The following is a 23,839-nucleotide window of genomic DNA, read 5'->3' as shown; positions in this document are numbered from 1 at the left end:
TCTTAAGGCAAAAAACCTACACCTGTGTAGGTAACATTTTATTTTATTTTTTTAATATCCTTATTGAAGCAGAGTTTTTGGATTTCTATATTCCCAGTTGCAAGGAAAGTAATTTTTTTTTTGTTGTAAAAAAAAAAAAAAAAGAAAAAACAACCCCACAACCAAAAGGCAAAATTCATATAATATATATTTTTTTCTCTGTTTCTCATGTCCTTCATCTCAAACTTCATTCTGTTTTTAGGGGAAAAACAAAGTTAGGCGAGTGAAGACCATTTATGACTGTCAGGCAGATAATGACGATGAACTCACATTTGTTGAAGGAGAAGTAATTATTGTAACTGGTGAAGAGGACCAAGAGTGGTGGGTATGTATCTTTCCCTTTTACAGTTCTACGTAACTTATTTATGACTTCTATAGGAAAGCCTCTTTTTCCAAATATGGAGGATTTATATTTATTTTTATTTTGTTTGTAGGTGGTGGGATTTGTTTTTGTTTTGCTTTGATTTTTGTTTGGTTTCTTTTTGCCTGAGTTAACAGCCATTAAACTTCCATTTGAGAAAACCCCTTTTATCTGGGAGGGAGAATCTGTTAGAACCAGCTTCACTAGGTTCAGCTTTATTGCTGACTCGTACAGCACATATTTACACCTGTCCCTTTCTGTAATGCACACAGCCTATCATTAAGTAAAGAAGTGGTGATTCTTACTCCATGTAACAAACTTATACTCTCCATGAAAATGAGATGTGTAACTATCTTCAGTTCATCCAAATGTTGTTATACCCGCAGAGGTTGCTGAAAATCTAAAAAAATAGTTTACAATTGATGCTATAAGCTGGTGATTTTCTTCTTAACTGAGAGGCAGATAACATTTTGTTTCCCTTCTTCCCTTTTATGTCTCTGTTTCATACCATACTCCCCCTATTATGGAGTGCATATTGTTCAAGTGCTAACACCAGGTTTTTCTCAATCCCATGTGAAGGCTCCAGCCTTTCTTGACAATACAGCTCATGTCCCTAAAGCCCATCTACATCATATTTCCCTGCCAAAGAATTATTACTGGGGATAAGGAGACAGATTCATTTGACTAAAACAAATTCTAACTGCAATGCTACCTGTGATATCCTAATCTAAGTGCAGCACAACCTTTGCTGTTTTGTTTCCAGCTATGTTTTCCTCTCACTCATCATTTAAGTGTGGAAGATTTTCAACTGAAAAGCTGATATCAAAAGAGCAGTGCCCAATGAAAAGCGTCTCTGTTGCGCATATCACCTAGTCCCTGATTACTGCTGCATTCCCTGCTGGATCTGTTTTCTGAAGTGGCTTTTTAAGCCTCTTGGGGACATGCCCAGCAAGTTCCATGAAGCACCCCAGTCTGTGTGTTTCTGAGAAGGGAAACAAGGGCTGTTGACTCATATGCTTTAAAACTTTGGCTCTCCAAGAGGAAATGGCCAGCCCTATATGTTTCCCCTTCCCATTTTGTAAGCCTGTGGAAGAGGAAGGAAGGTAAACCATTATTCTGAAAGTAGTGAGCAGCACTGTAGCAGGGTGAGAAGAGGGTTATGTGGTCAGTCATGGCTGCTGCTCCAGTGCTATTCAACAGCTGTTTATAATTATGGATTTTAAGCATGGAAAGTTCATATAAAATATTCCATTCTTTTTTAATCTTTTTGAATACGTTTATTAGCTGTTTCTTTATAAATAACCATTATGCAAAAGATGTAGGTAGTTGTAGCTGAAGGAAACTTAATCAGACCACACTGTGATTTGTTATAAACACTAGTATGCACCTAAATCATTAGGTATCATGCTAATTCAATGAGAAAACAGCTCGGCTTTTATCACCTTAAGTGAAACATGCAGATTATCGTAAGTAACTTTACAAATATAGCAGACAATACCCTTCAGTGAGACGTTCAGGATTTATTCACTAAACTAAGATAAGTGGTTTGCAGAGATATTACTGAAAATATGCCTATCAGACAGAAGAAACTCAGGCTTCTGTTTTGATGAAATCTTGAAATTCAGTGATGTTTGCAAGTTTCCTAAAGAAATTGAGTTTTGTTCTCTTTAGATTTAATTGGCTTCGTCTTATTTATAACATGCTTGTGCAATTTCATTTTGTTCCTTTACACAAATTCAAGTGTTAACTAATGTCTGCTTCAGACTGTCCAGACGTGGTAGAGGCTCTGTGAGCAGTTCTGCTGCGTTTGAATGAATGCAGTCTGTGTGTACAATGCACATGTATATGTATATATGTACCTTCTTCTCCTGTGTTGCAGATTGGCCACATCGAAGGACAGCCAGAGAGGAAAGGGGTCTTTCCAGTGTCCTTTGTGCACATTCTGTCAGACTAGTCAAAACAAACAAATCCTAAACTTGAGCATTGCACATTCTTCATGCAAGACGGGCTTTTTAGCAAAAGCGAACGCTGCTGCCTCCCTGTAATCCTGTGCACAATTGTAAATATAGCTGCTGTTACAAATTAAGAATTCATTTAAGTTTCACCTCATGAGGTTGAATTATATGTATTGTAAATATACTGTGTTATTCTGCCTTTGCCAGTATTATGGTAGCCTTGGAACCTGGCACGCCTTATCGGGTTTGTTGAAGCCATCCTGGGCATTTAGCACTTCCATCTCTGTCCTTGCTGTCCCACACGTGTGGACTGCCAGCTTTCCAACATAGGTGGTCTCTGTCACCCACGTAACTGTACAGAAATGACTGTTCCTAATAACCTGGTATTCTCAATATACAATTAGCAGAAAGTTAGAATGAATGAATGGTTTTGGACAATTTAAAGATCAGTCTGCAGTTCATAAGTGTATGCAGTTTACAGCTATGAAACCCACTTCGATATTTATTTAATATAGTGCTCAGTTAAGTGTAATTATGAAGACAAATATTCACTGACTTTACAGATAACAGTAATGTTTTACAGTGTGCATACAGCATTTCATGTTTATATTATGTGGACCTATGCCAAACTGTGATTGCAGTTCCCCTGTGATATTACCTCACTATAAAAAGTTACAAATTTATTTCATTTGAAAAACTTACTTTAATGAAAATTAGTCATGTTGTTCTTTAGTAGATATGTGTGAAATTTGCTGGTTTCTTTCACTGAATTCTTAGTAACCAAGGACTTCTAGCAAATGTTAACTGTTGACATTGTGCATGCATTTAGACGCTTACTTGAAACCTGCCTTTGTACAAAAGTAGTACTGTAGTCATATAGCTACATTTGAGGAAAAGAACATTTTTAACTTAATTGCTATTCAGGTTAATGTGAGCTTGCAGCAGTATTTGTTTATAGCTAAATTGGCTCTTTGAAAAATGATTTTGTGGATTTTTTTTCCTCTGTCTTCAACCTTGCTAAAAGTTAGTTACCTAAAATAATTTTTTAAAGTGGTGATATAAGGATAAATTTAAATTATTTTTAATGCTCTAAAAAGTGGAAGCTAAGATGACCTCTCATGCATTTGATCAGGCTGGTAATGATAGGTCTCAGATTACAAGGATAAGGCTGGTTTTCATGGAGTTCACCAAACTATAATGTGTAATGGTCGTAACCCAAAGTACGAAGTAACAGACATATGGTCACAAAAAACTAATTTTTAAGAAAATCTTTGGAAGGCTGCATTTGACCTGAGGTTTCTTGAAAGTTGGTATAAAGTTGCATTGCCAGAAAACACTTCAATGTATTACTGGAAACTTTAATTTCCTGTGTCACTTTCAACATATTTTTTAATCCTTTGAAACATCGTGCGGTTGTGTTTTTCCCATGGTTTGTCTGTAGCAGGTTCCATAACTTTCATATATAGTTTTGTATTACTTGCTTTAAATGTTATTTTGGCTTCAGTACCTAGTGCTGCTATTTCAAAGCAGATTGTCTTGGCTGCATGGAAAGATTTTCATTTCATAAAATCATATCTCAGACTTTCTGAGGACTTTCATTTCTAATACAGTTTTACAGGACTGTAGTCAGTGAATATTTAATTCTGTTTGTGGTTAACTTAGAAACAAATATTTGTCTAAATCCCACATGAAAAAAAAAACAAAATATTTATCAACTATTAATGATTTTATCATTTATTTTAAAAAATTAATTCCAAAAAAATATGCAATGAGTGAGAGGGCCTGCTGGCATTTAATCTTCAGTATTACCAGCTTCAGTATTTCAGACTTTTCTTATTCTGTTTTTATGGAAAGGAAGTCAGGTTTAACATTTATTTAGCATTCCATTTTATCCATTACTACAATGTTTTAAGTTGCATTAAAGAACAAAACCTATTCACTTTTGTGGTCAATTGTATTTTTAAGTGATCTTGAAATAAACTGATAAATGCAAATCATATAAAGAAAACCTAGGCATGTAAAATTATGTAGAGTCAAATGTCTATTCTTTTTTACGCTCTTTAAAATAGTATACATATGCATTTTATAAAATTAAATTCGTTCCATAAGGAACAATAGTTCTGTTTATTCTGGCTTATTGTGGGTCATAAGAAATCTGAAAATGTATGATATTGATTGAGTTTAAGTACAGTATTATATTTGAACTCAATGAGCCGCTGTCTGCAATTTTGTATATGACATAGTATTTGGAAAGTCTAAATCTTTATGGAAAATTAGCTGATAAAGGGTTGGGGGGAGGGGTAGGGGAAGGTGCCCCCAGAGGGGGAAGTTTGCTCTGCAGATGATGTCTTATTTACTGTTGAACAACAGTTGCTATTTATTTTTTTATTACATAGTACATCAACATGTACAGAAATCAGATCTGGTCATGCCACTAGTTAAAATCTTGACTTCTCATTGAATGTTAAGGTAAAACATCAGTACACATGTCTATTCACATGTATTTAATGTGACAGTTTTTGAGTACTGTATGTGTTAATTTCTACTTTTTTAATATTTAAAATTGCTTTTAAATAAATGTATTCAGTTGATCCCAGATATCTGAACAAGGCCCTTTTTGTCAACTGGAATATCTTCTAGGGAGAAAGTCTGGATTCCAAACAGGTAGAACTAAGACACTTGAAATGTTTTGAACATCAAGCATTCGTTATATAATGCAATTAAATGTGTATCTCTTTAACAGCTGTTAAATATGGATGCAATTGCCTTTATCTGGAAAACTTTACTTACTAAAGTTAGCATCAAACCATTTGTTTTGTCCATGAGTTTCGATTGCTTTCTCTCTGGCCTCAGCAGGCTCTGTGGGCTCCCAGCCCCCTCTGTGTTGTTTCCACAGCAGCCCGTGGGGCTGAAGGAACCGTTCACAAACTCTGTGGGCAGGATCTCCCAGCCTGCAGCAGCTCTCACACCAACTAGAGCAGTACTAATCTTTCCTGGATGGAGTGACTTCGTTGCTGAGAATTTCAGTCCTGACCCAGCTTGCAGAGGTTATCTTTCCCCCATCCCTGACTCAGTTCTTGGATGTTTCTCATTTAAGATCCATTCCTGTCAAAGCTGCTCCAAAATGAACAAGTCACTTGAAATTGCTGGAAAGCAACGAGAACAGCCTTTAGCCAGAGGAAAAGCTGGAGTGTGGAGCTATCAGATCTGGTTTGTATCAAGAATAGTAGCTGCCACAGCACAGGGCTTGGGAGACTTCTGTGGTGAGAGCTTCTTCAGACTGGATTGTGGCCCTGGTGTGATGTCCCACCATCACAGAACATCCTGCTTGCTCTGTTTGGGGCTTTTAAATCTACATAGGCTCAACATGGCGGGGCTGGAGGGGGTAAATATGGATATGGGGCAGGAGAATCAGTCTGGTTAAATACTATGCTCTTTCTCAGTTTCTACTGTGTCACAATATTTCAGATAACAGCTTTCAGAGAGACATTGATTCCAAGAGCCTCCGTTCTCTGTCCAACTTGTATTATGTGTTCTTCAGTGACATGTATTGATTTCTTTTCCTAAGTCAAAATTGAGGTGGATATCTCATATACTGTTTGGAGCAGCAGAGAACAAGACAAACGCATGCCCAGAGAACTCCCTTGTTGTTCAAAGTTTCAGTCTTCTTACTCTTCCCCTGGCAAACCTTAAGCTCATAGTTAAACAGAAAATTGGCAGTCTATACCTGTGAAAGTAGTGCAAATATTAAATACCAAAGAAGGAAACTCAAAATAGCTCCCCACTGCACAACAGAAAACAAACAGTTCAGCCATATAAATCTGATTTGGTTTCAGATGCTTCCCCTCCCCAGAACTCTCTAGTTCTATGTGATAATTCACCTGAGTATGAATAGAAAACAACTTAATTTTCCCATGCCCCACATTGTTACATAGTTTCATGCCACTCACACTCTGGACTGGGAACCCTTCTGTGCTATGAAACCAGAACTAGACGGAGGAGCAAATGTCCATAAGTAAATAAAGTTCAGCTTCAGGCCTTACATTCTTACAGAGAGCTTCTCACCTTAAGAGTTTAAGGCTCTCAGGGATGCTTTTATTAGACCCTTTATCCCTTCTGTAACAGCTGGAGGCTTTACAGGTGGATGCAAATTGCACACACAGCTGTAAGATGCTTTCCTCTGCATAGCTGCAAGACAACATTTTCCTTATCTAATACAAACTAACTATTCTAAATTGTCTTAATGATACTTTTAGGGCTATACATAACAAGATTTACAGCTCTGTCATCTGCTGAGGGAGTGCTCGGGTTTCTTCTTGAGATAAGCTAAGTGCTGTTTGTCAACTCGTGCTTAAGCTGACACCCCCCCCCCCCTCCCGCCCCGACTGCAGTGGGCACAAAACCTGCACGTCTTGGCTGGTTCTGGTCAGCTGCTGCTCGGGAACAGTAAAACCGATAGTGTGTCATGGTACAGGCTCTGCCTTGTTCCTCTGTAAATTACAGAACAGATCCTCCCGGCTGCAGCAAGGCGGATGTCTGCTCCAGTCCTTTTGTAATGGTGGGGGCAGGGAGGAAAGTTTGTGACAGCTGTCACATCTGCTAAGCTGTCAGAGCAGAGGGGAAGCTGATCGGTCATTTTCTGCACCACCTAAAGAATGTTTTCCAGCTTACCTGGAACTTTAAATCCAGTGATGACTCTATTAATGCTGTTCCTACCAGTTTGACCTCGGTTCTTGTAGTGTCTGATCAGAAAAATCCCTTCCCCTTGTGCTTTTTGCTCTTCTCTGAAAGGCTGTGCAGGACTAGGTCCATTTCCATGTGTTTTTTTTTTTTTTTTTTTGTTTTTTTTTTTTTTTTTTTTTTTTTTTGTTTTGGTTTTTTTTTTTCCCCAAGGCTTGAAGATATTTTTGTGCCTCAGCTACCACCAGAAATTATGAATCTGATTTCTCTCTTGCAGTCCCATTGAGAGTATGAATCAACCCTGGGCAGTCAAACACAACTGCTCTAGAATGGCTGTATTAGAGGTTGTTTCTTGTATTTAACTTTGTTCACTTCAAAACAGTAGCATTAGGCTTTGTTCTTTGATAACTAATTGATTTTTTCCAGTCTTTTTCTCAGGGAATGCTCCAGGAATAACTTACTACCTCTGCCTGCAAACTTACAAGCTTAAGTTGCTCTTAAACCTATTTTGGTAATGTTTTTCATCTCTCCCTGCTCTCACATTCCAGCTACAGTAGGTGTCAATAGTTCCTCTGAGATGGGGTTCTTAGTCTTTAAATAAAATTCAAAAACTTACATATCAGAAAGGACTGAAATGTGCTCCTGAACTTCAGACTGAAGGAAAGACAAGGCACCTTGAGCTGAATGTGCACAGAAGAGGTCAACAGCTGTTAGGTGATTAAGCAGGGGTTTATTGTGGTTTTCTGTTGGAGCCTGCAGATTTCCTTAATGAGCTGACACCAGTGGCCACTTGCTGCTTTAGACACCTCAAAGACAAAGCAGACTTTTTTTCAAATAAGTAAAGGTTCTACCGCCTGTAATCACTTGTCTATTTGGCATCTATTCCCATCCTTGGCTCCAGATCTACATATCCAAATGCCTTCCCTTTATTCACTGTAGGGTTTGAATTCAGAGCTGTAGCCCTACTTTAACAACTGTAGGCAGGAAAGCAAGAGCCCCAGGCAGCTGACCAGTAAGAGAGCTGCAGCCAGCCACATGCTCTCAGTTCAGCTGAGACTTTTTTATTGTGTGGAAACCCACCCAGGAGCTGGAAAAAAAAGAAAGCCTTGTGGAGCAATTTCAGGACCACTGCAGTAATTCTGACCTTTCTGGATAGAAGTGTGGGGATGAAAGGCAGATTTGTGATCCAGGATACTCCTCACTCTGTCCTCCCTACAGGAACTGGGTCAAGCTTTGCAGAAAGAAACAGGAGAACAAGTGCTAAACCTGCCTTGATAGGGTGCACAGAGCTGCTTAAAAGGGAAGTTTGGCAGTCTGGACATCTGGAGAGCAGGAAACATCTTCATCTGAAGTGAACTGACACCGAGTGATGCTGGAAGATAAGGAATTCCAAGACTTTGGCAGAGTATAGAAACAAATCTGAACTCTACATGTGCTACAAGGTAGAGATGTGAGAAGAGCAGGGGATGGAAGTCATCACAAACCACAGCTTGGTGGACACCTGGGACACCTTTGAAAAAGTGTAAATTACTCCATTGTTGATGTGAAGATCAGTCATAAGGAGTCAGCAGCTCTCCTGTGAGCACTGCCTCTGGGCTGGACATATACTCACCTGAGAGGTCAAGGTAATGCAAACTCCTGTGAAATGAAGGTTCCTTGACCAGGAGAAGCAGCAAGATCTTAGTAAACAACACTTGGGGTGGGAGGGCAGCAGGCCAGTGAGACCATCTGGTCAGCATTATGCAAGTAGCTGCTGTAATTGCTGGGCCCTGGGAAGGAGCAGCAGGGCCTGTTCCTCCACATTTGGCTGTAAGCAAGGAGGTGCTGCTGCCCTGCCAGAGCAATCTCTGGCTGTAGCCTCACACAGGACCCAGACCCACCCTTAGATGTGGTTCTGGCACCCCCACTTCCTCCTTGGAGCAGATCTGGGACAGTCACCTTGCTTAGGGACAGATGATCCTTTAACTTGGCACTTATGTTCCCAGCCAGGTCTGTCTGGATGAGATGCTGCTGGTTCCAGCAGAAAAGCTCCTTCTGTTCCCCCTTCCCTGCTGGGATGTAGAGAAATTTGAGAGAAAAAAAAAAAAAAAAAAAAAAAAAAAAAACCACAAAAAAAAAAAAAAAAAAAACAAAAAAAACCAAAAAAAAACAAAAAACCCCAACAAAACAGAAAACCCAAGAAATTTGGAGGCGGAAAATCCCTCTCTACTTTAAAACCCTTGAGAGCAGGACTTGTTCCTGTCATTTGCCCATGGCAGTGTTCCATCTAAATGTTTTTCATGCAAAATGTAACCCCTGGTAATGTTTATTTAGATGGGGACTACCAGGGCTCATCGCTTCCCTCTGTCTGTGGAGCAGGTGCCTGCTCTGTCCATGATCCCCAGCTTTAGCTGCTTGCCTGGTGGAATGTAAACAAAGGCACCAAATGAAGTACTTCTGCACAGGGGTCCCAATACCTACAGCACTTCTCTGCACCCCAGCCTCACTGCTGCCCAGGTCTCCATCTGCTTTGGGCAAAAGACAAAACTTATAGCCATTGTGGTAAGACCTGGGCCTTGGGGGCTGCAGAGTGAACTGAAGCATCACAGCCTCCCACCAGCGACTGAGAGTAAACCTGGGAAGCAAAATGCCATTTAGAGAAATTATCTTAAGATGTGTTACTCACACCTAATCCCTGTCCCTTCCTGAAAGGGATTGATGGTGCAGGAGAACAACAGCATCTGTTGCTGGAGGGAGAGCTTCCTGAGGAGCAGATGGAGAGGCCATGTACTGGGGGGACCCTCACTCCTCCTGCAACCAAGATGTCATCAGCTGTCAACAGGATGGAGAAGATGAAGAAGAAACAGAACAAGGTGCCTCAGAGATGTCACAACTTATCTGGACTCTGTGTGTAGCTCTAGAGATGGAAGGAGCTCTTGGAGTTTGAAGGAGAAATTAGGCCTTGATGAGTTTTTTCTTTGATCCTCCAAAGCTAGTCTAACAGACAATGTCTCACTGAAGTGGCTTGGCTGCCAGGCTGGATAACCAGGCCTTGACCATAGCAGTGACCAACACCTGCATTTGGAGCTGCCAACAGCCCTGTCCCAGGATGTCCCTCCTTCCCTGCAGCCCCAGATGCTGCTAGGGCCAGGGCAGCTCCAGCAGAGCCTGCAGCCAGAGACTGGTGAAGATGACTGGGTTTTGTTGCACATATTTGAAGCCTGCAAGGTGCTCCGGCATGTGGCTGCAGAGCCTCGCCCGTGCTCTGCTGTGCTGTGTGTGCTTCGTGCGTGCTCGCTCAGAGCAGCCCGTGAGGGCAGGGCCGTATCTGGCTCATCACGAAGGGTCTCTCCTGGCCCCCCGGGATGGATGTGGGGGTTGATGCGAAGGCTCTGACCTGGTCCCCATCCTTTACCCCCGGCCCGGCGGGGTGAGCACCCCGCGAGTGCCGCAGGCCCGCGGGGGCTGCCCAGGGCAGCCGCAGCCGCTGTCCCGGGGGTGGCGGGGAGGGAGCTTGTGAGGGGCCCGGGGATCGGGGCCGGGCGCGGCGAAGGTGCCGGGGCCGCCTCTCCCTCCCCCCGCGCCGCTTCCTTTTATATCGATGCGGCACCGCCGCCCGCAGCCACAACCTGCGGCCGTGACGCCGCCGGCAGCCGGAGGGACGAGGCTGCGCCCCGTGCCCAGGTAAGGGCTGCCCGCGGCCCCCGGGCGGGCGGAGCGGGGCGCGGAGGCAGCGGCGAGGGGCGGCTCAGCGGGAGCGAGAGGGAAATGGGGATCGACTAAGGAGCCGGGAGGAGCCTGAACGGAGCCGTGGGGTGGGCGCCCGTGGGGAGCCGCGGGGCGGAGAGGAACCGGCAAGGACCCGGGGCAGCTCCCGCCCCGCTGTCCCCTTTCCCCGGGCGGGAAGGCGCAGCCCCCGCAGAGGATGCTCAGCACTGCCCGGGCAGCCCCGCGCCTTCCCGGCCGGCTCCCGCGGCGCCGGGTGGTCTGTGGGGACGCGGAGAGAGCACCAGGGCGGCCGGAGGTAGCTCTGGCCGAGCTCTGCTTCCCCCCGGGGCACGGGGACTGCGAGGCCGCCCGGGCCGGGAGGGGCCGAGGCGGATCCGCTCCTGGCTGTGAGGGGGTGACAGGCCGGGCACGGGAGGTCCTGTGTACCCTGGGCCCGGGCACGGACGTGGCAGATCCAGCGAGCGGTGTGACAGCCCTCACACCAACCCACACCATCTCCAGTCACTGCCGGATTGAAGCCGAGCAGCAGCACGCTGGGCTGGCCGGCCTCGGGAGGAAGCCGTGGCTTGGTCCTGTGTGCCGTGGGTGCTGTGTGTGGGCCGTCCTGGGCTGGCAGCAGCAGTGACCGTGTTAGATGGAGGCCTTTTGTGCAGATGCTGGGTGCCAGGCCGAAGACTTATTATTCGTCCTCGTTCATGCAAATCTTGTGCCTAAAAGTTCAGCCCAGCTGGCAGAAATGTGCTGGACTGGCTGGTGAGAGGGTGAGCACTTCTGCTTTGGGGGATCTGGTACTTCCTCATCTGGGCAGGAACGGTGGTGGTGGTTGTGATCATGACTCTGTGTGAAAAATACCCCTCTCTTGAGCAAGCTGTAGAGTTTCAAAAGGGTTAGTGCTGAAACAGAATAGCACAGAGCAGCCCCTAAACAGTGAAGATTACCTGGCTCTGTGGTTTGGAGCAGAGTTACCCTTCTGCCATTTAAAAATGAATTCTAATAACCATTTTTAATTTACGTAAAAATGTGTGCATTCTTTAATTTAAGACCCAAAAAGCCATGAAGGATGATGCTTATTCATTGTTTTGTTAGGTATGTGATTAAAACAATAGAAATGCCCTTTTTTTTTTTAATTCAAACAAACAAAACCCTGCATCTGCACCCCAGACTAAGAAGTGCTTTGAAGAGATGTGGGATTTTGGTGGAAGTTTAATATCTTCTTCATTTCAGAGCTTGACTGAAAACGAGGTTGGCAATGGCTGCTGCCTGTTTAATGTTGGAGAGGACAGAACTGATGCTATGAGGAGTTGGGGAGTGTTCATGGTGCCTACATGTGCTCTGAAGGACTCTCTTGGCTGCACACAGACACCCTGGGTCATTTCAGTGCTTGGCTCTGCTCAGGGTCGTCTTGCCTTAGAGAGAGGCAGCATTTGCTGCATGGCTCCTCCTGGGTTCCCTGCTCAGCCTGTGCCTGTCCAGGCTGCAGGATGCTCTCCAGCTGCAGTTGCAGACAGCAGTCCCTACCTGCTGCTCGTTCTTGCTCTCTGGGAGCACTGCTCAGGCCAGAGGCCTCATCAGTGCATTCTCTGACAGTTGTCACCGCTTGCTTTCCCAGGGTCAGTGATGCAGTTTCCTCCATGGCTCAGCAGGAGCCCCTGGCATGAAGGAGCTTCAGAGCAGGTCTGAGGCAGTGCTCTGCAGGGACACTAGGAAGCACTCAGCATCCAGTAGAACAGTTGTACCAACAGGACTTTTAAAGACAATTCCAATAAAGTCCAGAGCATCCTTTTCTCTAACTGAGATCAATAGTTCAGACTGCTCAGCAAAGAGCATGTGCGATGGATTTTCAATAATCAGCACAGCACAGTACAGCTCAGGCTTGAGGAAAAAATTATTAGGCCTCACTCCGTGCCTCTAAATGTGAGTGTGCCCAGCAAGAGCACTGGGAGAGACTGATGCACTGAGGGGAGTTAAAAAATGTTAATGCTGCTTCTGAGCATGGAAGGGCACAGCCACTCTCAACTGCTATTTATTTTTTGTACTCAAAGGTATCAGAGGATACACAGGGGCTCACAAAAATAAAGACTGGTATTTGAGATACTTCCTGTTCTTGTTAGAGGAGAGCAAGGCCCAGAGTATTTTGAAAGTAAAAGCATATTTCCTGTGAAAAACTGCTGAAGTGACGTGTGAGATTGTTTCAGAGCTGGAGGCACAGGCGATGATTCAGGCCAGCAGTGCTGGCAGCTGGGCTGGTGTGGGGCCGAGGGGAGGGTGCTGAGCACCAGCTTGTCTAAACCTGCAGATAGGGCACAGGCACAGCCTCATGTGCTCCTCTTGCTGCTCTGGGAACAGGAAGACAGGCTGTGTCCTCTGGCTGCAGACAGCCTCAGGGGCTTGACTAGGGACTAGAGTTTGGTCTGCCAGCAGGTATAAGCAGACCCGCTGTGGTTGAGTAAGTACATGCTCCAGAGGCTTCATAGAGAGCCAGTGTCGGTCTCGGGGCTACCCAAGCACAAAGGTGATTCCATTGTGGTATCAGGACTGCTTCTGTAAGCTGAAGGTCATTCCTGCATTGCTCTCTCTACCCTGACTTAGAAAGACTTGTCTCTGAGGTTAGTTCAGTCCAAGACCCGTCCTCCTGATCATCTGGTTTAGGTTTTCATTTAGTGCTTATCATGGCTGCGAGCCTGCTTATCAGCTGAATCACTGCCCCCATGCAGACCTGCATGGTTCCACAGGGAGCTGAATCCAGCTCGCTAGCTCCCAGGAGCTTTCTCTCCCCTGCAGCAGCTCAGCTCTGAGGGAGGAGGTGGCTGGGAGCAGAACACAGCCCTGACAGTCTGCTGGAACACAGTTGCTGGAGCTGGTTTTCAAATCTGCAACAGGGCTGTATCTCGCAGTGGGTAGGAAGCACTTTGCACAGTGTCTGCAGTTACTCAGCTGTTGGAAACCTTTGTTCTGTGCTGCTCTGTGTGGAGCTTGATATAGCTTGGAATTTTTTTTTTTTTTGGGTGCTTGACTTCTATTACTGTCTTTGCTGGGTATATTTGAAAGCAAATACACACATGAATTTATTCCCTTGAGGTCTTTCTGTACTAGATATGCTCAAACAGAGTGTATACATGACCTTGTGGAAATAGGTGGGATAAGTCTAATAGGTAGCTTTGGTTTCCATTCCCAGCAGTTTTTCAGTTGGTGCAAGCTGCTTTTCTATCATAAAAATTTATTTTTCCTAAAATTTCTTTCTAGAGGTGGGTTTACTATCTGTTTTGCAACAATGCTCTATGATTGATCTACCCCAGGGTATCTAGTGGACAAACTCATTTCTCAAAGGCTTGCTGGATAGAAAGGGGAAAAAAACCCAAGTCTTCTGACTACAGCAGAAAAATAGGCAGTGTATCTGAGTCTTGCTAAGACAGTCTTTGTCTCAACTGAGAAACAGGACCCCCCCCCCCCCCCCCAATCCCAAGCATCTGCCTTGTTCCCAATCTCGAGGTCAAATCTCCTGGCCACAACCCTCTCTATTTAAGAAAAAGATGTAGACACAAGTTGTAATCTGTGCTATGAAAATCTAATCTGTGACCTAATTTGTTGTGATACCATGAAGAACCTGTCAGTAGGAATCATCGTAACGCGTGGCACGGATGCACTGCCGGCTTTCCAAGAGTGCTCGCTCGCTGTAGCCCCAGAGGAGCAGTGTCAGGCCGAGTGAGTACATTTGGACTCCTCCACTGACAAATCTGGGAATAATACAACTCTCAGGTCACTTTTGTTATTCTTTTAAATATGGAAATGAATGGGCAGTCTTACTACGTGTGAAGGGAACCTCTTTGGAGGATCTCTGTGGAACAGGCTGGTTTGAAACGTGGGAAGGAATGAGATGCAACCAAAACTGGACAGTTTTCTGTGCATGCCATAATAGCTGTTTACCTGTCTGTTCATTCTCTATGACCATGGCAGCAGCTTGGATGAAACCAACTCACTGGGTGAGTGGTTAGAGGGAGGGACTTGTTTGAATAACTTCTCACCAGTGGGAGCTGTGGCTGCGTGGGCTGATTCTCACAGGGCAAAACTGGCTGGCTTCTGGTACAGCCCCTTTGGGCCAAGTATGTTGTCCTTTAAGGAGAAAAAACAAGATCTTTTTTGGTGTATTGCTGAAAACAGAGCACTGTCAATCTTGCTCTGCAAGACTAGAGAAGAAAGGAAAGGTTTACAGGTCAGGAATGCACATGTAATAGGCTGAAAAACTGGGAACTGTACTCCTAGGTCCCTGCACCGCTGCATCTGTCAGGGAAAAATCTTAACTAAGAAACTACTGCTGTATCAGAAACAACAGAGCTGGGCTTCCATTTTGTTCTAGAAATAGCTATTTGATTTTTTTTTTTTAATATTATCCTTCAAATGCTTTACTTGAAAGTACTAAATTAAAATTTACAGTGGCAGGCAGTCTGTTGGCAACTGCTAAAATCCATGTCTGGTTAGTGAGACCATCAATCCATTTAGACTTTGAGATCCAGTAACCTAGATCCTGTAAGATACAGGTGCATGATCTGCTGCATCTGCTGCCTCTCTTTCTCGCCCTCACTGGAGCTACCTGTACTGCTGTTAAGGCATTAGATTTTAAGACATCTTCTTTATTTTGAGCCTCCTCTTTATTTTCAGTGCTTTGTTCCCTAGCATACATTAGGTGTATGTTAGCATAGAATACTTGCATTCCGGTAGTAATTTGTGTGTTCTTTTTTTTTTTTTTTTTTTTTTTTTTTTTTTTTTTAGTGTACTTTTACCCACCCTGAGCACTCAGAGCTCAGGTTTCAATGTGTTATTTGTTGATTTTTGTTCACTCCAGACTTTTCCCTCCACCCACTCACTTCCTCTCACAAATGTTTCCTCATTTCACCACTTTTTCACACCCATTTCTAGCACCGGGTTGCCTCCCACTGCGGGCAGGCTCAGCACTTCATCTACCTCAGCACTTCATCTACCATTCACCTCTGCGGGAGATGGGCGACAGATCCAGGTGTGAGGGGAGGAGCAGAGGGAGGAGAAGGTGCTTGCCCATGTAAGGGGAAAAGTGCAGTGGCAGAGAGAGGAGGTCTGGGTGCAGGTGTATTTTTGGGCAGCTGGACAACAGGCATGTAAGCAGGGTGGGTGTATGGGTGCAGGGAGTGAAGGTAGAGAGTGCAGGTGGTTTTATGTGTGTGCTCATGATGGGGCACAGCACAACCTCTGTGTGTGCATGGCTGGGAGACAGCCGGGCATGCTGGGCTGGCACCTCTGAGGTTTGAGGAAGGTGCATCTCCAGACCACAGTGCAGCCAGCCAGAGGCCCTCAACAAAGCACAGGCAGCTGAGGTGGCACTTGTGATAGCTCCAAGGTTTAATGTGCAATTTTGTTCTGTCTGCCTTTTATTTTTAACAAAAGGTTTTTCACCTCCCCTTGGACAGCACCAATTTCTCAACCACAAGGAGTGCATCTGGCAGCTAACAACCTGTTAAAAAGAGGAAAAAAATAGCATGATGAAAATAACATGTTTGTAGTTTTAAATTAGGTAAGGGCCAAAATTAGTAGGAACAGGCCTGTCTGTGTCTGTGCAAACCAGCAGAGAATTAACATTCATCTGATGCTGAGCAAGGCAAGCAGAGGTTTGCAGCTCACACTTCCTTCGCCTTGTCCCACTCCTGTCCTTGCAGCTTCGCTTCCCTGCAGGGCTCAGTCACCAGTTAGCAGAAAACTGTGCACATACCACTAACCTTGTGCCAATACTGAGTGCTGCTTTCAGCACTGTGAAGTGTTAGCAACAGCCAGAGCATTTTTACCACACTCCTTTCATTTCTTTGCTCAACTGCTGTGAGTGCAGCTTTGGATGCATCGTGCTAAGGTCACTTGTTTTCAGAGCCCTGGATGTGGCCTGAGTCCCATGCTGGGGCCCGAATCCACCCACCATTTCCTCAGTGAGATAGGAGTCCCCAAGACACTTGTTTTCTCTTCCCAGATGTGGTTTACTTTCCTCTTCTGTAATTGTGTTTCTGTTAACAGGGCTGCAGTAAAAACCAGTTGCTGAATTATTTACCTCACTAGAATAACTCTCGGGTGGTTTGGTTCTTTGCAGACTATTTTTTGTCTCACACCCTGGTGTCATTTTCATTTGCAGCATGATCCATACAAACAGGTTTATTGGTGCAAGCTAAAGTGTGCAGCAGACTGGTGGGGTGATGTGTTTGAGGGAGGGAGAACAGCAAGAGCCTTCACCTCTCCCCCACCTTCCCTGGGAACTGCCATGCTAGGCCCTGTGCCCACTGCCTTAGTCAAACTCCTGGGAGTGAATGTTCTTCCACCCCTAGCATATCCAGAGGAATCAGAAATTACTTGGAAATCAAAATTAAACAATGCCTTAGTGCAGCTTTGAAAAGTTTACTCAAAGGGCTGGTGTTGCTCCAGTGCAATGAAACTGGTGACCTCCCTCTCATAACAGCATCAGAGAGGGCTCTGGTTTGGCTCTCAGTGGCCAGGGGTGGCTGCTGAGCTTCACCCTGGGTGGCAGGGCTGGATTCACACTCCTTGCACCATGCTCCCAACCAGAGCATGCACAGTGCAAAACCAGGGAGGGCTGGACTGCATCGGGCACGTTGCTGCCCAGAAACCTCTGGCAGGGGTTGTAGTGGAGGCTTGTGAAGTGCCCAGGCTGCTTCAGGCAAGGGACAGGGACCATCCCCAAATGGGAAAAGCCACAGAAGACCTGGAGTTGGCTTGTTTCCCTGGGTTGCACCTCCTCTGAACTATCCCATGGAAGGACAACTGGAAGCTGTGTCTGCAGGCCTAATCCAGCAGTGTGCTGCTGGCAGTGGACAGCTGCTGGCATCAGGGCAGTTACATGATGGATGATTTATGTTCCACCAACTCCATGTCCTGACAGAGACACAGGGACAGAGTGTGATGGGGAGTACCTCTGTGGTCTGCAAGCTCTAGGGATGATTTGGGCTTCCATGGTGGTTTGTCTGGATCAGTCAACAAAACTCATAGACAAAAACTAGGAGCCTGATTCCCAGGACTCTTCTGGCAATCCCAGAACTGAGGAGAGCAGATGCTCCTGCCTGTGAATCCTAACTCTCACTGAAGGACTTGCTGATGACCAAATACCATCTTCTGTGCTTTAGTGGGTCTGGCAGGCATCCTGCTTACAATGAAGCATTAAGAAATATTTACTGTACATGTTAGTGTTCTCTTGTCAGTGCACTCTGAGTATCACAGATATCACTGGCAATGGCCTACAGCAATCCCTCAAATGTGAATGAAGAAGCCACTCCCATCTCTATTTAAGGACTGGGACCATGTTTCTTTTCCAGGATTACTGCCTTGAAAGGAGATGGTTTTAGGAGTGCCTCCAAGTTGGTTTTAGGAGTGCCTCCAAATCTTATACCAGGACTTCTTGTGCCAAGGATCCACAGCTGATACATCCTGGTTACTGGTGTTACTGTAATTGCATTTACGAGCAAAACCTGCTTTAGGTCCACTTGCACCCATTCTAGATCTGCTGCTATCCCCTGTATGCCTGGACATGACATGAATCACAACACCTCTAAAATACATTTATGCATTGAGATATAAATGCCCCCAGGACCTGAAGTTGCTGTTCATACCAAAAAAAAAAAAAAAGATCTTTTAAACGTGTTGAGGTTCTGTTTGGTCTGCCATCTTCTTTTTAAAAACTAAACTACCGGATGTGGGAAGCACTTGGTGGATGTACTCAGAACTCTTGTTCTGTGGGAAAAGGCCACCTGTGTGGGGACTGTGTCACTTGTCCTTTTGCACAGGGCTCCCAGGAGATCACATAGCTGGCACAGGAGCAGTAAATTCTTTCTCCCACAGACTCCTGCAGACGCCAGTCATTTTGAGGAAGCAAGAAAGGAGAGTAGGGGCCCAGAAGGACAATACTACGTTCAAGTGAGCACGTAGAAAAGGATTGATCCTGACAACCTTGAGTGCCCGCTGAGCCCGCTGGCAGGCTGGAGCACTTATCCAGAGCCCTCGGAGAGGACCATCTGATCCAAGGCCACCAAACAGATCATGTCCTATCAGCATATTGCCCAGTGCTGCACATGTTTGGAGCTGTTCCTGGGAAGTTTTCATAGACTTGAATATAGTTATTCACATGTTGCACAGTGTCTGGGCTTTTCCTCTTCCTTTCAGCTCTGTTGGGCACTGCTATACAAGTGTCTGCAAGGGAAGTTGTGTTCTCTGTCAGTGCCCAAGTTGGTGTAACTTCCCCTGGGCAGTGGCTCCCAGAACTGCAACCCTGTCTGCACCAGCCCTGCTGGGGAAGGGGAAGAGCAGAGGCTGCTCTGCAGGGGGACTTTGGTGAGGAACTTCCCCTGCGTTTGCTCTCCTCCCCTAGTTCCTCATGCATGAGATGATCTGAGTCCTCATGTTCCCTGTCAGGTGACATTCACCAGCTGGGGTTTCTGCAACAGGGGATGCTCATGTCCACTCGAGAGGAGCCATGGGATTCCTGTGAAATCCCCTGTGGAATAATAGCACACACCCCACCCACACTACTACCCATGTGTCCAGCATGTCTCAGCCTCTCACAGCCCTGCTGCTGGGAGAGTTCTGGGGGGCAGTTAGAGGTATCCTTGCTTCTGAGGGAAATCAGAGCCAGCCCCTGCTGGCCCTGCCTGCTGGGTTCAGCACAGGGAGCAGATCCCCTTTCACTCCCCTCTGATGGGAGCTGCACCACCTGCTCAAGTCCAGGGGGACAGGAGGGAGGTGAGCCATGTTTCTGCCCCCAGTGCCCTGCCTGCAGCCATGGCAGTGTCCCCCAAGCCATGGTCCAAGGGCAGGTGGTGGTAGCTCACACCCAATTCAGACCCAACAACTTGCCAAGCTGGTCTTCCTCCAAAGTTGCTCTATATCTGCTTTACCCTCTTCTGCAGGATGCCTGCAGAGCCCAAACCAACATTCAGGCTTTGCTGTGTTCCCTCAAGGTTTGACCTACTCACTCTCTGTCATCCAGTTGTGGGTGTGTTCTAAATATTTGTTTAGATCATCCTTCTCATATGTGCTGAATAGTTTTTGAGCTGGAAGAGCAGGCAGAGCATTGGCCTGGGAACAAATGAAGCTACCCCCTCTTGGTATGTTTTTCCTTTGTTTTGTTTTCTCTCCTGCACTATTTTGTTGGGCTCCAATCCTGTGAATTTCACTGACATCAATAAAGCACTGACAATTTCCCCAGTGGATCTCAGCAGGATAAGAACTCTGTGGAGAAGAAAGCATATCAGATTGTGTGAAAGACATCTTTTCAAAGGTCACTGAAATATGGTCCCTTGTTCCAGAGCCTCTTTTTGCCCTAGACACTAATATTGCAAGTGCAGTAGGTGAATTGAGGTTCCAGCACCATGAGAACGTACACTAGTTAATACAGAGAACTTTAGAAATTGTCCTTACTCTCTCTGATGTCATTTTTATCCCTTGAGTGTACAGAGATTAAATGATAGTTGATGAGCATACTAAACATTCATTGCACATTTCTCTTCCAATATCCAGTTGACCTCAAATCTAGAATGAAATGAATTTGCATTTGTTTCTAAAAGTATCTTATTTTGTGAATCAAAATGTCAACACTTTTGAAAATGGTCCTGCATGAAACATTTGTATCTCTTGGAGTTTAAATTGCTGTATCAATGTCCCATTAATACTAAGGGTGTTTAAAGGACAAATTCTCTGCCTACTGCAGTGAAAGTTTACCCCGAGGTATGACATTTCACCTGCCACTGAGTATAAGATTGTTGAATATAATGGACCGGAATAGCAAGATTTGCACATGCTGGTAACAAAAACGGGTAAGCAGCAGATCCCATTACAGAAACCTTTCTCTTTTTTTTTTCCCTCCTCCTTTTTCAGACATTTAAACTTGCATGCTCTTTGCAACCTAAATTACTGCACTATTCAGAAGCCTGTGCTTGAATTTGAATACAGTTTAGTAATGTAACATATGAGCGGATAAAGAGACCCCTGAGACCCCTCAAAAGGGTGCAAAGAAATGAGAGCACCAGGGTACATCCAAGGTCTTGTGACACAAAGCCTGGCTCCAGCTGGACCACAGAGCTATGAGCCCCATCACATGCTCTCCTGGTGGCAGCTCTCCTCATGGACAGGGCTTTGCCACAGTTCATCTCTGCCCTCACCATGGCTCTGTTCTGAGGGAGCAGGAGGACAGTTGGCAGGTCTCGACCCCCTCCTTCTCAAATGAAATATGGAGACAACTGGACAGAGCTATTGGCAAACTAAAGCACTGCAAATAATCTGAACCCAGGGGCCCAGCGAAGCTGAGCCTGAGGTGAGGCATGCTTACCCAAGGAAGTGCCAACACAGCCCAGGAGAACATACCATAAAATTGCACCATACTGTCCCTCCCTTGCGCTGTCACGGAAACCAGATGCCAGGATGGAAAAGCACCAGGAGACGAATAAAGAAGCTTCAAGTGCCAGAGAGCCCTGCTCAGCCCTACCTTCTGCTGCAGGCCATCTATGCTTCCCGGCATTCCCTGGTCTCCTGCCAATTCCCATCAACAGCTGTGGTTTGTGGTTGTAATGCTCAGCATTTGTCTCCTCTTTCTCCTAGCAGACCTGCCCAAAAGCTGGATGTGCAGCATGTAGCAGTTCAAGAGTCCCAGGACTCCCAGAACTGGCCTCTAAGTATGAAAACAAATCTTTCTTTACTCCTTTATCTTCTCCAAGGCCTGAAACATTGCAAGTGTGGGTTTGTAAGGCTTCTGAGCCCTTCTGATGGCATTTGTGAGGAAAGGTTACATAACACAGTGCTTTATAATACGAATTTTTTTTCTTTTAAAGAACAAGAAAGTGCCAGCAGTAAATTGAAAGCTGGATTGCCAGCCCAGAAGCAGCCTGCTTACTGCATTTAGCAGATGAAATGTTCTTCACTCCATCATGCTTATTCCCAGTTTCTGTGTCTATGTATTGCTGTTGAGGCTGCAGCTTGGGTAGGAGCGGCTCCAAGATGTTAGCAAGTGTCTGTTAGGAATCCCACTCCCTGCTTCAGGAGGCCCCAGAAGCTCATTAGATGTTTAATAGCTTCCAGGCACTGCTGTGCTGGATGGACCTGAACTGGTGACCGAGAGGGGAAAGGTTCTCTCACACATTTACAAACCCTGAGGCATCTGTTCCCCAGACACAAATTTGTCTAATTCCCCTAAACCACTGATGATCTGCCCTGAAATGATTCTCCCATTCCCTTAGGAAATCCCTTGGGTTGATATCAAGTAGATAGTTATTTTTGGATTCTTTCCCAGAGAGAGTGCACTGTATTGCTCTGAACCCTACACACCAAATAAATATATCATCCTACTGTAGTAAAGGTCCAAAAAGTTTTATTGAAGGGGAAACAGATTATTAATAATTAAGGGTAGTTCACTGTATTGGTTTTGAGCCAAGTAAAGCTAATAGAGCTTTTTTTAATAGCAGAGATAAAAGTGTAGAATATTGAGACTGAATTGATTGCAGCATTTAATGCAACATAAAGTCAATTAATGAATTTCAAGGGTTAATGCTGCATTAAAGTGAAACATGAAGCCCACAAGCAATGTATTAAGCATTTTTAAAGATTAGTGAAAGCAAACAAACAAACAAAAATTAAAAAAAAAATACCCTTTTTTGATCAGTAAATGCCTGTATTTTTTTTTCTTTCTGAGGGAGAAGCTCATATGACCAATATTTTTACTTCTTTTATCCTAAAGCTCTGGGTGGTTATATATATGTGTGTGCTTTTCCCTCACCCCCTTTTAGAATAAAATAAAGCCCTTACAAGAAGGTGATCAGTGATTAATTTTGACAAAATCCTCCTACATCTGCTTGCGATATTCTCATGGCAGGGATGGACAGGAATGTAGAGGGAACAGTATTGGACAAACACTTTTGTAAGAAAGGCTCTAAGTGAGGAGAGTTCTAAACTGCTATGTGTTTGGACCACCCCATGTTGTTTATTGCCTACCCAACTACAATTTCTTAATTTAAAAGTATATTTTCTATTTCTCTGCAACAACAGAAGAACATGACATGGAAAAGAGAAAACAGAATCACTGGGTAATTAGCTGTACTGATGAGGAAGGTTTTAAAACATTCTGCATTGAACAATTTAAATGTTTATCACAGAATAAACCTGCAGCCATTCCTTCTCACTGACAGCCATTATATTGTAATGTTGTCCCTTTGCAGCCTTTCCCAAACCATCCACCTCATCTGAAACCTTTGTCCAAGTCTCAATATGACATGAGGTCTTTTTCTGCACCGTGGTCTCCTACTGTCTGCCTTATTTCTTGGTAGCCATTCAGTCTTCCAGTAGGCACACGTGCCCCTCTTTGCCATCTGGCCACATTCAAGACCTAAGTGCAGCCCCCTCTGCACTAAACCCAAGCTTGTCACACTCAGCTGCAAAACCTTTCACAAGCTCAGGGGCAGAGTCTGTCATCCGAGCAGCAGTGTGCTGTGCCTTAGGACAGAAGTGACCCCATTAAAACCATTTAGAAGCGTGCACACTTATGACTGGCTCACTGCCCTTATGCCTCTCCTTGCTCTCACATGGTTCCCCAGGCCCTCTCACATCGCTGCTTAAGCTGGTCTTCTTTCAGTAAACCACAGAAATGTTGTATTCTCTACATCTGCCCCTACACGCCTTTTAAAGTAAAATTCAACTGATAAACGATTAAGATTAAAATAATAATGGCAACAGAATGGGAGCATGAAGGAGCAGGTACCATTTGTCTTTTTGTAGAAGAGAAGAAAATACAATTGAAAAATAGAGTCCTGTGAACAGTGCAACTAATGAATTGTAATTTTCTCCTGATTTGCATTCTGTGTGCCCTGCATTTCCCACTGGATCTCTTTCAGTGCAAAACTTCTGGGCTCCTCCCTGTTTCCAGTTCCCTCATTCCCTGCTTATGTTCCCAGTGCTTCCACTACAGCTCCCCCAGTCTCTCTCTTACATCTTGCCAGCCAGGCAGAAGATGACCCAAGCAGGTTGACTGGACAGTATACACATGCTGTTGGGTGTCCAGCACCACAAACCTGATTTCCAGGGGAGTGCAGGCTGT

The 23,839-nt window shown here is 44.9% G+C and overlaps 2 protein-coding genes across 4 annotated transcripts in view; both read left to right on the top strand.

The window, feature by feature from the left end:
- The window catches only part of ASAP1 (ArfGAP with SH3 domain, ankyrin repeat and PH domain 1), a 125,697-nt gene extending 120,533 nt beyond the window's left edge, over positions 1-5,164 (top strand). For all 3 annotated transcript variants that reach the window (XM_053936113.1, XM_053936095.1, XM_053936103.1), the window contains 2 exons: positions 242-364; positions 2,280-5,164. In XM_053936113.1, coding sequence (XP_053792088.1) covers positions 242-364; positions 2,280-2,354 — 198 coding nt within the window. In that variant the 3' untranslated portion in view covers positions 2,355-5,164. The remainder of the gene's footprint in view (positions 1-241; positions 365-2,279) is intronic.
- Positions 5,165-10,610: 5,446 nt separating this feature from the next.
- The window catches only part of CYRIB (CYFIP related Rac1 interactor B), a 95,573-nt gene continuing 82,344 nt past the window's right edge, over positions 10,611-23,839 (top strand). The window contains exon 1 of the mRNA XM_053954672.1: positions 10,611-10,698. The gene's annotated coding sequence lies outside the window, so the exon portion shown is untranslated. The remainder of the gene's footprint in view (positions 10,699-23,839) is intronic.

The sequence above is a fragment of the Vidua chalybeata genome, chromosome 1 (genome assembly GCF_026979565.1).
Source record: "Vidua chalybeata isolate OUT-0048 chromosome 1, bVidCha1 merged haplotype, whole genome shotgun sequence".
NCBI classification, from domain to species: domain Eukaryota; kingdom Metazoa; phylum Chordata; class Aves; order Passeriformes; family Viduidae; genus Vidua; species Vidua chalybeata.
The sequence above is the reverse complement of the archived record's forward strand: the minus strand, read 5'-3'. Positions and strand labels throughout refer to the sequence as shown.